Source organism: Chrysochloris asiatica, unplaced genomic scaffold (genome assembly GCF_000296735.1).
Source record: "Chrysochloris asiatica unplaced genomic scaffold, ChrAsi1.0 scaffold00046, whole genome shotgun sequence".
NCBI classification, from domain to species: domain Eukaryota; kingdom Metazoa; phylum Chordata; class Mammalia; order Afrosoricida; family Chrysochloridae; genus Chrysochloris; species Chrysochloris asiatica.
Genome location: NW_006408564.1, coordinates 8,281,371 through 8,295,215, shown reverse-complemented (window position 1 = coordinate 8,295,215; position 13,845 = coordinate 8,281,371). Strand labels below are relative to the sequence as shown.

At 40.9% G+C, this 13,845-nt stretch overlaps 1 protein-coding gene across 2 annotated transcripts; it reads left to right on the top strand.

Annotated features, from left to right (window-relative positions):
• Nucleotides 1-8,944: 8,944 nt before the first annotated feature.
• PDHB (pyruvate dehydrogenase (lipoamide) beta) lies at nt 8,945-13,845 on the top strand. 2 transcript variants are annotated; one of them, XM_006862090.1, is made up of 10 exons: nt 8,945-9,023; nt 9,112-9,165; nt 10,029-10,136; nt 10,227-10,289; nt 10,381-10,416; nt 10,563-10,848; nt 11,528-11,638; nt 12,161-12,252; nt 12,904-13,045; nt 13,335-13,845. In XM_006862090.1, exons 1-10 carry the CDS (start codon nt 8,982-8,984, stop codon nt 13,478-13,480), a joined length of 1,080 nt encoding a protein of 359 aa, XP_006862152.1. In that variant the 5' UTR covers nt 8,945-8,981; the 3' UTR covers nt 13,481-13,845. The 2 variants fall into 2 exon arrangements, with proteins under 2 accessions (XP_006862152.1, XP_006862153.1); XM_006862091.1 differs by lacking the exon at nt 9,112-9,165 and having other exon boundaries at nt 8,978-9,023.

Here is a 13,845-nt window from a genome sequence, read left to right as displayed (position 1 = left end):
TTTGTTGAGTGTCTATTCATAGTCATTGTCCATTTTCCACTGAAATACTAGTGTTTTCTCATTACATTTTAGAAATTCTTTGTATATTATATATTTATATACTCAGATTGCCGTATCTCTAACAAGTATTTCCCAGTTTAGTATGTGGTTTGTAATTTTACATGAATTTTGACATTAATTGACAAGAAAGTAAATGAAAGAAATACATTGTCATTATAAAAAATTTCACACTACATAAAAGATGTACAAATAAAAATAAGTCTTCTTGTCCCTTAGCCCTATAGTCACATCCCACCCCTTAGTAACCTCTGTTCACAATTTATTATGGATTTATAGATTCTTAAGAAAAAACACCAAAATCTGTTTATTTCACAAGAATCTTATATACTTATATATTTTTATGTTTTATGTATACAAATTGGGTCACATTTGTTTAAATTTCATATCTCATCATTCTTGGAGATTGCTGATTGTTACTAATCAATATTGACATAGTGCTGCAAGATAATGTGCTGGACTACAAAGTTGCTTTGAACCGTAAGGACAAACCCACCAGTTTTCCCTCAGAAACAACAACATAAATACATATATATAAAAATAGGTTGTTGGTGTTGTTGCTAAGTGCCACGGAGCTGGTTCTAACTTATAGCAACTCAGTATAGGATTTTGGAGGAGTGGTTGGTGAGCTTGAACCACTGACCTTGTTGTTCAAACCGACCTTAAGGTCCAGCGCATTAACACACAGTGCCATGCTAGGATATTATTGTTATTAAGTGCCATCAAGCTGGTTCTGACTCATAGTGATCTTGTATAGAGTTTTCTTGAAGCAGCTGGTGGTTTTGAATGGCTGACTTTGGTTTAGCAATCCAGTATTTATCTTACAGCACCACATCAGGACTCCAAGGTTAGGATTTATAACACACAGGATACTTACATCAGATCAAAAAATGAAGGACAAATTGTGAAACATGGCCTAGCCAAGTTAATATACATGTGGGGGAATGCATTTCAATCATAACAATACCTAAATAGACTCAAGAAGAAATAAAAACCTCCATAGACTTATTAATGGAAAATACTGAATCAGGAATCAAAGCCCTCGCAATAAAGAAACGTCTGGACCAGATGGCTTCACTGGGAAATTCTATAAAATGTTACAGAAGATGAACACAATCTTTTATTGTTGTTGTTGCTACTAAGTACCATTGAGTCAGTTTCAACTCATAGCAACCCTGTGTATGGTTTCTGCGGAGCAACTGGTGTATTTGAACCATCAACCTGTGGTTCACATTTACCTGGTCGTCCAGTGCTTATCCTACAGTGCCACACCAAAAGTAGAGAAGGGAGAAATACTTCCTAACTCATTGTATGAGAACAGCATCACCTTATACCAAAGTCTGAAAAAGACACCATAGATGATTTATACCTAAAGTCATAAAAAAAAAAAAAACTTAAAATTTTGGATATAAACATTCTCAACAAAGTACTAGCAAACAGAATCCAACAGCATATTAGAAGGATTATACACTGTGACCAAGTGAGGTTTATCTCAGGAATGCAAGAGAAGTTTGACTTAAGAAAATCAATCAATATTATTACATACTTAACTAGAACAAAGGAAAAGAATCACAATAGCTCAGCTGGAACCCTGGTGGCACAGTGGTTAAGTTCTCAATGGCTAATTGAAAGGTCAGCAGGTGGAACTGACCTGGTGCTCCATGGGAGAAAGATGTGGTCCTGTGTTTCTGTAAAGATGACAGCCTGGGAAGTGCTGTGGGGCACTTCTCCTGTGTCCTAGAGGGTGCTGTGAGTTGGAATTGACCTGATGGCAATGGCGTGGGTTTCCAGTTTGATCATCTCAATTGATATGGCCAAGGGATTTGAAAACACCCAATACCCTCTCATGATTAAAGCACTCAGTAAACTAAAACTAAAAGGGAAATTCCTCAACCTGACAAAGGGTATTTGTGAAAACCTCATGGCTCCCATCATACTCAATTAAGAAGAGCTGAAAGCTTTCCCCTAAAACCAAAAACAACATAAGGATGCCTGCTTTCACCACTACTATTCATCGTTGTAGGACTTTTGGTGGGCTGCTGGAGGATTAGCACTGGACTGTGAACCACAAAGTCGATGGTTCAAGCTCACCAGCTGCTCCTTGGAAACCCTATCCAGGGTCACTATGAGTTGGAATCAACTCAATGACACTTAATATAACAACACAGTGTCCATCATTGTATTGGAAGTTATCACCACAGCATTTAGGTAAGAACATAAATAAAAGGCACCCAAGCAGGAAATGGCTATATCTGTGTGCCATCAAGTCGGTTCCGACTCATAGGATTACTGCATAGAGTTTCCAAGGGTGTAAATCTTTATAAAATCAGAAAGCTTCCTGATTCTCCCATGGAGGAGAATCCATGGTGGATTCGAACTGCTGACCTTGTAGTTAGCAACCCAAAGCATAACCCACTATGCTATCAGGGCTCCTTAATCACACATAATATCAAAGTAAAAAGTAAAAATATCTCTAGCCACAGAAAGCAAGATCCTATATGTAGAAAATTCCAAAGGAAACACAAGAAAGCTACTAATAAATGAATTCAGCAAAGTTACAGAATATATAGGTCAACATATAAAAATTGATTGCATTTCTATACATCAGCAATGAACAATCTGAAAAGAAAATTAAGAAAACATTTCTATTTACAAAAGCACCTAAAAGAATAAAATATACAGGGATAAATTTAATCGTGGAGTTGAAAGATTTGTACACTAAAAACTATAAAGTATTGTTGAGAAAATTACAGAAAACCGGAGTGGAACTACATCTTGTATACATGAATTGGAGATGTGATATTTTTAAGCCGCCAATACTATCCAAAGTGATCAGTAGAATCAACATAACACCTATCATTATTCCAACAATCTTTTTTGTAGAAAGGATGACATGATCCCCAAATGCATATGAAATGGAAAGGGACCCCAAATAGTCAAAACATTCTTCTAAAAGAAGAACAAAATAGGAAGACTGATACTTCACAATTTTAAAATGTATTATAAAGCTATAGTACTTAAAGCATTGTGATACTGATGTAAGAAGAGACATAAAAATGAATGGAAGACAGATGAAAATCCAAAAATAAGTCCTGGTATGGAGTGGTAGCATAAGTAGGACCGCAAGGTCAGTGATTCAGATTCACCAGCCACTCCTTGGAAACCCTATATCCAGTTGGTTGCTGTGAGTCAGAACCAACTCTAAGGCACCTAACAACAACATGGCCCATTGATTTCCAGTAAGGATGACAAGTCTATTCAACTGGGAAAGAACAGTTTCTTAATAAGTAGTGTAGGAACAACTGGATTGCCATATGCAAAAGAATAAAGTTGGATCCACACCTCACACATATAAAAAATTAACTCAAAATGGATCAATGACCCAAGAATAAAAACTATAACCATAAAACTCTTAGAAACAAAATATAGGGGTAAGATTTCAGTATCTTGCTATTGGTAATGAAGTCTTAAATATAAAACCAAGAGAACAAGCAAAAAAAGAAAAAAAAATGTAATAAACTTCATCAAAAAAATGTAATGTGTACATTAAAGTATTTTATTACTCGACGACCTTAACAACAACATTAAGAAAGTAGAGACAACCTACAAAATTTAAGAAAATATTTGGAAACCATATATGACATAAAAGGGGCCCTGAAGCACTGTGGGTTGGATGTTGGGCTGCTAAACAAAAGGTTGCTGGTTAAAACCATCAACCACTCCACAGGAGAAAGATGAGACTTTCTGATCCCTTAAAGATTTATACTCTTGGAAGCCCTACAGAGGGTCACTTTGAGGTGGAAACTACTCCAAGGCAGTGGGTTGCTATTGTTATGTACCTTTGAGTTGGTTCTGATTCACAGCAATCCTGTAGAGGGTTTCCAAGGAGCGGCTGGGGGCTTTGACCCACCAACCTTTTGGTTAGTGCTTACTCTAAAGTGCCACACCAGGACTCCACAAAGGATTTATTTTCTAGGGTAAAACAAAACAACAACAAAAACAACTCTTACAACTTAACAATAATAAGGCAACCCAGAGAAGATATGCAAATGACCAGAAACTTGAAAACATAAAATCGTTTTTCATTGTTGCTAGTTGCTGTCGAGTATTTTCCAACTCATGGAGACCCCATGTGTGTGAAATGCAAATGAAAGCCACAATGAGATACCACTTGATCCCTACTAGGATGCCTACGATCAGAAGGAAAATAGAAAATAACCCGTATGGTGGCATAGAGAAGTCTGAACATTCATTCATTGCTAGTGGGATTGTAAAGTGGTAATTTGGTAGTTTCTCAAAAAGTTAAACATAGAGTTACCATATGATAGTTTCATTCCTACACACATACTCAAAGGAATTGATAGCATGGACTCATACAGACACTTGTAAACCAATGCTCATTGCAACACTATTTACAATAGCAAACACTGTCCATCAACAGATGAATGGATTAAAAAAAAAAGTGCTATATCAGTACAATGGAACATTGCTCAGCAATAAAGAGAAATGAAGCTCTGATGCATGTTACAATATGGATGAACCTTGACAACATTATGCTCTGTGAAATAAGTCAGTCAGTCACAAAAGGACAGATATTGTATGATCCCACTTAAATGGCATATCTAGAATAGGCAAATGTATGGAGACCAAAGTTTATTAGTGGCTACCAGGGGTGGGAGGAGGGGGAAGAAGAGAAGTCATTACTTTGTAGGAACTGAATTTCTGTAACAGGTGGCGGTGACGGCTCTGCAACATGATGACCATCATTGAAGTGACTGAATTGCACATATAAAAAAATGTGAAAATGGAGGATTCTAGACTCATGGAAAGAGAAAGGCTGCGTGCTGGCAGTCAGGTGGCAGGCTTGCAGAATGTGCCCTTGGGTTGTTTAAATGATTATATATTCCTGAGTGTTTTTGTGTACATCCAAAACAAAACAAAACAAGAAGGAATAGAAGCAAATACTGTTGAGTGATGATGCACAGAAGGGATTGTAATCATTGCAAAGAACCGAAGTACAATAGGATGAGTGTTAAACCAGTGTTCTCCCATGTAAACCATCACTCAATTCACAATAAAAACTTAAAAAAAAATGTCTAAGTGATAAATACTTTTTAATACCATTTTTTACCACAAACATGCAACATATACATTCTATGATCCTATTTATTTCAAGTTTGAAACAATAGATGAATCAGAAGAGCCATTCTGGGCAATGAACTGTGTAGTAATGAGCGATCCAAACACCCAGGGCTCTAGAGGCTTTGGACTGGTCACTTACTCTCTTGTGGAGGAGGTGGATACAGTCATGAATGTAAAGCCACACAAGGCAGATGGAACAGTTGTGGAACCAAAGAGGGCTGTCTCACCAGAAGACTCTCAAAGACTTGTTAAGTGCCAAGTCAGTACCAATTCATAGTGACCCTGTATAGGGTTTGCAAAGAGCGGCTGTTGAGTTCAAACTACCAACATTGCGGTTCAGACCAACCTTGTGGTCTAGTGCTTATCCTACAGCACCATACCAGGACTAGGCTCCATTAAACAGTGACTAAGATCTTTCTTTATTGGTGGCATGAGAAAAGACACTAAAGAACATCACCTAAGAGATTATATTGAAAATTGTATGTATGTGACAATTGAAGTAATGGAAATCATGCCTGACTAAGAAGGCAGTGGCATTAAGAAGGACTTTGCTTCTGTAATTTTTGATGACCATGACTCCAGAGATGACAATGGCCACACTGTGAAGTCAGGAAAGCCCTGCCAAAGCAAGAGACGGCCAATGCCTCTTCCAGCCAAAGAGGTCAAAGTAGTTCAGGACACTTTGGTGGTAGCCATGGAGGTGGGGTTTTGGTGGGAATGACAACTTTGGTCATTGAGGATATCTCAGTGGGTGAGGTGGCTTGGGTGGTAGCTGTGGCGGTGGTGGGGATATGGAGGCAGTGGGCATGGATATCATGGATATGGAAATGGTGGAAGCAATTTTGGAGGTGGTATGGCATATAACAACAACAACAAAACAATGATTTTGGCAAATAAAACCATCAGTCTTGAATTTTGGAAACTTTGGAGACAGAAGCTCTGGTCCATATGGTGGTGGAGGTCAATACTTGGTCAACCCATAAAAACTAAGGTGGCTATGGTGGTTCAAGTGTTGCAGAAGGTGTGAATGAGTGCCAGAAAACAAAGCTTAGTTTTGATGAGAGCCAGAAAAGTGACAGGGAAGCTACAGGTTACAACAGATTTGTCAAATCAGTTAAGCACAGTGGTGGCAGGGCCTCCCTGCTATAAGGATGATTTGTCTTAGATAATACTCATCTGCACGGACAAAAACTCGAGGACTATATTTGTGACTAATTGCGTAACACGCTATTTTACGTAGTTTCTGTTCTGTGGGAAGTGTAAAGCAGTCTCACAAAGAGTTTTAATGTAATCTTTTCCTTTATCCATGCTGTTGATTGCTAAATGTCTGATCATGATACTGAATAAATGTCCTAAAAAAATAATAAAATTTGGCATAAAATAAAATCTTTTGTATTTTTAACTCTTAAAGAAAGTTGTGCCCAAACTTCCCAAATTGGCCATTTATAGAAGTTGAAAGTATATGGACTTATGAACATATCTAATGTGTCTGAAAATGTCTATAGCCATTATTTCAAAATAAAATGATCCGCTGTGCCAGCTGAGGTCTGCGGAGCTGTATTGCCTTTTTGACTGAGCGCTGGGACTGGCTGCACAGGATTGGTATTTCCTGGCTGTTATAGATATTGGTCTTTGTCCAGACCACAGTCCAGATTCTGACTTCTCTTGGGGTCACTGTTCCTTTACCCGGATCCTGAAATGTTTCAGTGCTGGGATACGGTGTGAAGTACACTCCTGTTTTCCTTCTGAATCAGTCCCTTACAGGCTAACATTTCAAATGCAAACATTTCTCAGGCTGTCTGGGAAGTACTGAGGGCTCCTGGGACTTCCAGACACATTTCTAACTAACCAAGACCTCTTGCTAGTGACTGAATGGAATGAATGACGGCAACAGGTGAGGGAGACTTAGATGGTCTTGACTCCATATTTGAGAGACCATCTCTCCATTTTACAAATGAATAAGCAGAAGCCCAAGAAGCCCTGGTGGCACTTTATGATAAGCACTGAACTGTTAACCACAAGGACAGTGGATCAAACCCATCAGGGGCTCCACAGGAGAAAGATGAGGCTTTCTGCTCCCATAAAGATTTACTCTTAGAAACTCAATACAGAATCACTATGAGTAGGAATCAACTCGATGGCCGTGGATTTTGGTGGGAAGCAGAGCCCCAGAGATTAAAGACTACGACTCTTTGCAGCTGTTCCTAAATGTAAAACTCTAGCCTCATCTAGTCTCTAAGCTCCAGGGTCTTATATCCCACCTGGATATCTCCCAGTCATCTATTTCAGCCTGTTCAGAATGGGCTCTTTCCCAACTCCTCAAACTTGCACCTTCAAGAGCCTTCTCCCTTTCCCATCCATCCAGTAACAACCCCACCCCCACCCCCCCCAGAGTTTCTCCTCACTTTCTCATTTTCTTTCACAGCAATGCAATTGATTCCTGTCCAATAGATCTCACACCTGTGCCTCCTTCATTCCCAACAGCTCTTTGCTCAGCCTCTCCCCAGGTCTCCCAGCTCCTGCCCTACTCCACGCTGCCTCTTCTCACTCAGACTGAATTCTGGGGTCTTGTTATACCCTTGCAGCACTGGCATACTAAAAACTCCTTACATTAAATCCAGATGATCAGCCCTGAAGGTTACACACTGTGGCCTAAAGTTCTGGGTCACAGACAGGTTTTGTATGAAATGTTTTGGGGGGACAAGTAGGGACCAAGGGAATCCACAATGGTCCTACCTAACCTTTTGGACAACAGAGGAAGCTTCTAGAGGCAGCCCCCACAATCAGGTGTTTGGCACCCCTCTATAAGTCCCTCTCTGAATGCACATTGTTGTAACCTCTTTAGGAAGCCATGGGAGGAGTCTATTTCAAGCAGATAGTTTTAAATTCAAATCTAGACTCATTTAACCAGTCTCTGCTTCAGTTTACCAGTCCGCAAAATGGAGCTAATCTTAACTAACACTACCTAATAGGGTTGCTGTGATAGCTAAATGGCACCACTGATCGAACGAAAGTTGGCGGTTCAAACCCACCCAGCGGCGCCACACACACACACACACACACACACACACACCAAAGGACCTAGTGATCTGCTTCCATATGGGACAGTCCTACCCTGTAACTTATAAGGTCTCCGTGAGTCAGAATTGACTAGATGGCCGCGAGCTTTGTTTTTTGCTACAAAGCACTATAGTGCCTGAGTAGTTCGAGGCTACCAGTAGCTCCCATAAAGATTTACAGTCTAGGAAACCCTAGAAAGGGTCGCTAGGAGTCGGAACCGACTCAGTGTACACCAACACCACCCCTACAGAGTAGGCACTTAATGCGTGAACGAAGGTTATCGCTCACATTCTAAGGAATCAACAAGACAGCACTGTCCAGGTTCACTCATAAAGTGCTAAGTTCCCTGTCACAAAGGATTCTAGCGCCCGCAGAGCACTGATGTTATAAGGTTCCCCCAGCCTCGAACACTTGTGCTCCTGAGAGCCCTACTCTTACTCCCAGAGCTTCCAGCACCCATCACCCTGAGGCGTGTTCCGGGTGTGCACCAGCCTGTCAGCTGCCGCCCACAGTCAATAAAGTTGATTTGAATTGAACCCTGACGTAAGGGCAGGGTCACCCCACGCGCCACCTCGGTCCCGCCCCTTGGCTCCTCTCGGTGGGCAGGACATGCCGGCTCTGCGCTCCATCATTGGACCGCGGCAGTTGGGGAGGCGGGGCCTATCCACATTTGTTGGTCCCTCTGTGTTGTCTTCAGGAGGCTGCTAGAGGACACGGGCAAGATGGCGACGGCGTCTGGATTGGTGCGGAGGCCCCTTCAGCAAGTGAGCAGCCGTGAAGAGATTCCGGGGAGTCTCGAGATCCTTGTCTGCCCTGCGTCCCCTCTGAACACCCTTTGTCTCTCCCCTCCAGGTGTCTGGGCTGTTGAGGAGGCGTTTCCATCGGTCGGCGCCAGCAGCGCTGCAGGTAACCGGCGTGGGTGCTGGCCTTGGAGTCGAGATCGGGGTCGCGTTTGCGTGGTGTCCGGATAGCTACCGCGGGCCTTGGGATCTGTAGAGTCCCGTATCACTCCTGTTTTCCAGCCTCGCACGCTGTCTGGTTCCTCTGGCCCCTCTGAACTGTGCAAACACTCTTGATCCCCAAGTGGTTCAGGACCCAGTCCGCTCGCCGCACTGGACTATAGTGGGACTCGTGCCACCTTGTCATCCCCGAGTGTCACCCGCGAGCTACGCTGGTGGAGATCAGATGGGCAGTCTGTAAAAACGGGGCTTCCCTTTTGTTTTTAATTAAAGGATTGTATCACCTGTGTGGTAAAAATAACACCGTTGTGAGGATTAAATGAGACCCTGAAGGCAGCGTGTGGCAGGCCTGGCACCTAGGTAGTATCAGTTATGCCACCTTGACAGTTCTCTGCCCCACACTGCACCAAGTATGGAAATACAGCCACTCACTCGCCTTTCTGCTTAGGAAGCGGCCTGTGAGCTAGCTGGTCTGGCCAAGTGAAGCATTTTCCTTAATCTTGATTGCACATCAACAGACAGGCTCAGTAAGCTTCTCAACGCTCCCAAGACCAGCTCTGTATACTAGTAAACGACTGTCAGATTTCTGTGAGTTTTTAAATAGAAGCCTACAGTGTTCGCTTTTTATATGGTATGAGGTGGTTTCAGAAGTTCATGGGAAAATGACATTATCTTTCCATTGTATTTTTCCATGGAGTTTTTGAAGCCTCCTGTATATTGTGGGCAGCCTAAGTGAGTAAAATGGGAGAGGATCTCAGCAGTATCCTTAATAATTCCGTAGATTATTGACCTCACCCATGCTTGTAACAGGTGACAGTTCGTGATGCTATCAATCAAGGGATGGATGAGGAGCTGGAAAGAGATGAGAAGGTCTTTCTGCTTGGAGAGGAAGTTGCTCAGTATGATGGGGCATACAAGGTAATCAGAACATGTGAACATTAAACCAAATTGAAGTGGCTGTTTGCTCCGGGATACGCTGAAAATTAACGGGATCAATTGTAATAATAGGTTAGTCGGGGCCTATGGAAGAAATACGGCGACAAAAGGATCATAGACACTCCCATTTCTGAGGTAAGCCTTCCAATAAGAAACAGATATTGGTTAAAGTGTACACTGTTAATATTTTTATGGACGTTCACTCATTTTGGACTTTGCTTTATAGATGGGCTTTGCCGGAATTGCCGTAGGTGCTGCAATGGTATGTAATTTTGTCTGTGAAGCTCTTCTGAAAAGATTTCTTTCCTTTTAAAAACACTTTGAACATTGGAGGAACGGAGTAGTTGTTTGTCACTTTTCAGTGCTGTGAGTTTATTCTTTTTAACATCCATGTTTTTTATTTGGCAGGCTGGGTTGCGGCCCATTTGTGAATTTATGACCTTCAATTTCTCTATGCAAGCCATTGATCAGGTTATAAACTCGGCTGCCAAGACCTACTACATGTCTGCGGGCCTTCAGTCTGTGCCCATAGTCTTCAGAGGGCCCAATGGTGCTTCAGCGGGGGTGGCTGCACAGCACTCACAATGCTTTGCTGCCTGGTACGGGCACTGCCCAGGCTTAAAGGTGGTCAGCCCCTGGAATTCAGAGGATGCAAAAGGACTTATTAAATCAGCCATTCGGGATAACAATCCAGGTCAGCACCATGATCCTTCAGTGTTTTTTAAACATTTATTTTGTTAAGTGCCATCGAAGCGGGTTTGCCTTATAGCAACACTGTATAGAATTTCCAAGGAGCGGTTTGTGAGTTTGAACCACCAACCTTGTGCTTCAAATGACCTGCAGTCCAGTGCTTGTCCTGCAGTGCCACACGAGGACTCCTTTTCGAACATTAAGGAACAAAAATGAAATCTGCTTAAAAGGGACCATTAAAGGCTTCAGTTGGACTAGAGCCTGGGTGGCACAGCGGTTATAGCACGCAGCTGCTGACTGAAAGGCTGGGAGTTTGAACCAATCATGCCCTCTGTGGGAAACAGATGTGGCAGTCTGCTTCCATGAAGTTCATAGCCTTGGAAACTATGGGCAGTTATACTTTGTCCTGTAAGGTTTCTATGAGCCAGAATCCACTTGACAGCAATGGAGTTAGTTTGTGAGTTTTAGTTAAACTGTTAATGATTTACAGATATAGTAAAAATAGTAAAGAATGAGTAGCTTTATTTCTGAAAACTTAATTATATTACTCAGCTCAGTGGCAATGGGTTTTTTGTTAGCATAGTGGAACTTTGCACAAAATATATGATATCCTTATCTATAACTTTTTAATCTTTCTGGATATAATTTCAATATTTCCTTTTGTTTAAAACTTTATTTTGCAGTGGTAATGCTAGAGAATGAACTGATGTATGGAGTTCCTTTCGAATTACCTGATGCAGCTCAGTCAAAAGATTTTCTGATTCCTATTGGAAAAGCCAAAGTAGAAAGGCAAGGTAAGAGTTTAAACACTGTTTTAATTCAGCTCTTCTATTGATATTGTTGTGGTGGTTGTTATGTGCCGTGGAGTCGGTTCCAACTCATAGCGACCCTGCACAGGGTTTCCGAGGCTGTAAATCTTTATGGGAGCAGAAAGCCTCATCTGTCTCCTGTGGAACAGCTGGTAGTTTCAAACTGCTGACCCTGAGGTTAGCAGTCCGATTCGTAACCGCTTCGCTACCAGAGCTCCTTTCTATTGATATTGCTCAAGTTCAGTTTACAAGTCATTGTCCCTTATTTTGAATTTTAAAAAATGTAGATGAGTTCAAGTAAAAAATGTGTGGTTGTCCTTTTCTAAATTTCAGTTTAGTAGATTTACATTTTGTTTCAAGAAAGGCTGCCACATTCTTCATGTACACTGAATGAAGTGGAGTTGGAGACTGTACAAATTAACAGGAGCCACTGCTGGCTGCAGGGTGGTACAGAATCTTTAGTTTCAACCTGACTGCTTACCTGTGACAACTGCTTATCTGTTTTAGGAATGCATATAACTGTGGTTTCCCATTCAAGACCTGTTGGCCACTGCTTAGAAGCTGCAGCAGTGCTATCTAAAGAGGGAATTGAATGTGAGGTAGGTGGACATTCACTTGTTCTTAAAGAATAAGAAAGGCTCGTTTTAAATTTAAAACTCTAAATTAGGAGTTTAAATTTTATAATAGTTAACTAGATATACCTACTCATAAAGTTTTGCAGCTGTTTGAAGCTAGAGGCCTGCTTGCTTTTATAATATTTAATCTTAGCTTTTTAACCACTGGAGATCTGAGTCTTTTAGAATAGAATCCACTGTCAAGTTTGATTATCCTGGAGATTGGGAGAGAGGGGAAACTTATATCCAGGAGCTACCACTTCCTAGGTACAGTTGGGCCAGTTATATGCTCTGAGTGTCAGTTTCATCAGCTGTAAAACAGAAATACCATTCAGAGAAATACTGTTCCGTCATAGGGTGGTTATGAGAATTACTCTTAGCCTAGCGCCTGTAGCATAGTATGTACTTAATTATTAGTTATGTTTATTTTGATGAGGACAAAGTTAAAGCCAAAGAAGGATTAGTGAATTCTGCAAGTTAACAGAACTACTTGTAGTTGAGATAGGGAAGTTTGTTTTAATTTAAATTTTCTCTTTTACATTTGTATACGAGTAGACAAATTAGATTTTCTTATGGTATGACGAGGACAAGGCTGTGGCTTGTATATAAAACTTATTTGTTCTATTATTTGTCTAGGTGATAAATATGCGTACCATCAGACCAATGGACATTGAAACCATAGAAGCTAGTGTCATGAAGACAAATCATCTTGTCACCGTGGAAGGAGGCTGGCCACAGTTTGGAGTAGGAGCTGAAATTAGTGCGAGGATCATGGAAGGTACTTCACAAAAAACTAGTTCTTGGATGCAGTTAAGCTGTAATAAACTTTGTGCACTTGAATACTGAATAAAAAGATTAAAAGTCAGCAGTAGCCAAATGACAAGAACTTTCAACTTTTCTGTTTGGCTCAGTGTTACAAAAGCAAAACAACAAACAACTTCTCATAATTAGAGTTCCTTTCCCTATGTTTTCTGTCAGTTACTCTTCCTGTGCCAAGCTGGGATACTCAGCTGAGCCCCCGTCTTGTTGCCCTTCTCTCATTTAAGCCTTTATTTATTCTCTCCTAGGTCCTGCATTCAATTACCTGGATGCTCCTGCAATTCGTGTTACTGGGGCTGATGTCCCTATGCCTTATGCAAAGATTCTAGAAGACAACTCTGTACCTCAGGTCAAAGACATCATATTTGCAATAAAGAAGGCATTACACATCTAAATTTGGGCTTAAATTTTAAGTCATTGGAATTTCTTATTTAAAATACTTGCTGATACTTCACCTGAATTGTACTATAAGACCTTATTCATAAAGTAAAGTTATCTTTAAAGCAACAACTCTGATGTTACTGTTCTGGGAAGTTAAAATGTGCTTGTGTATGGGAAAACTCTCTCCATACTTTCTGTTGTCTGTTACAGTTGTCATGTTCTTTGAATAAGACCAATACAAAATGTTACTGTCTCACTAGAAGGGCAAGGTATGGATGTGGCTTGATGAAAGATACATCTTAAAAAGATAACTTACATGTATAAAAGTGTATAATCTACATTTAAATTGTTTTGATACAGAATAAAGGAATTCCTGAC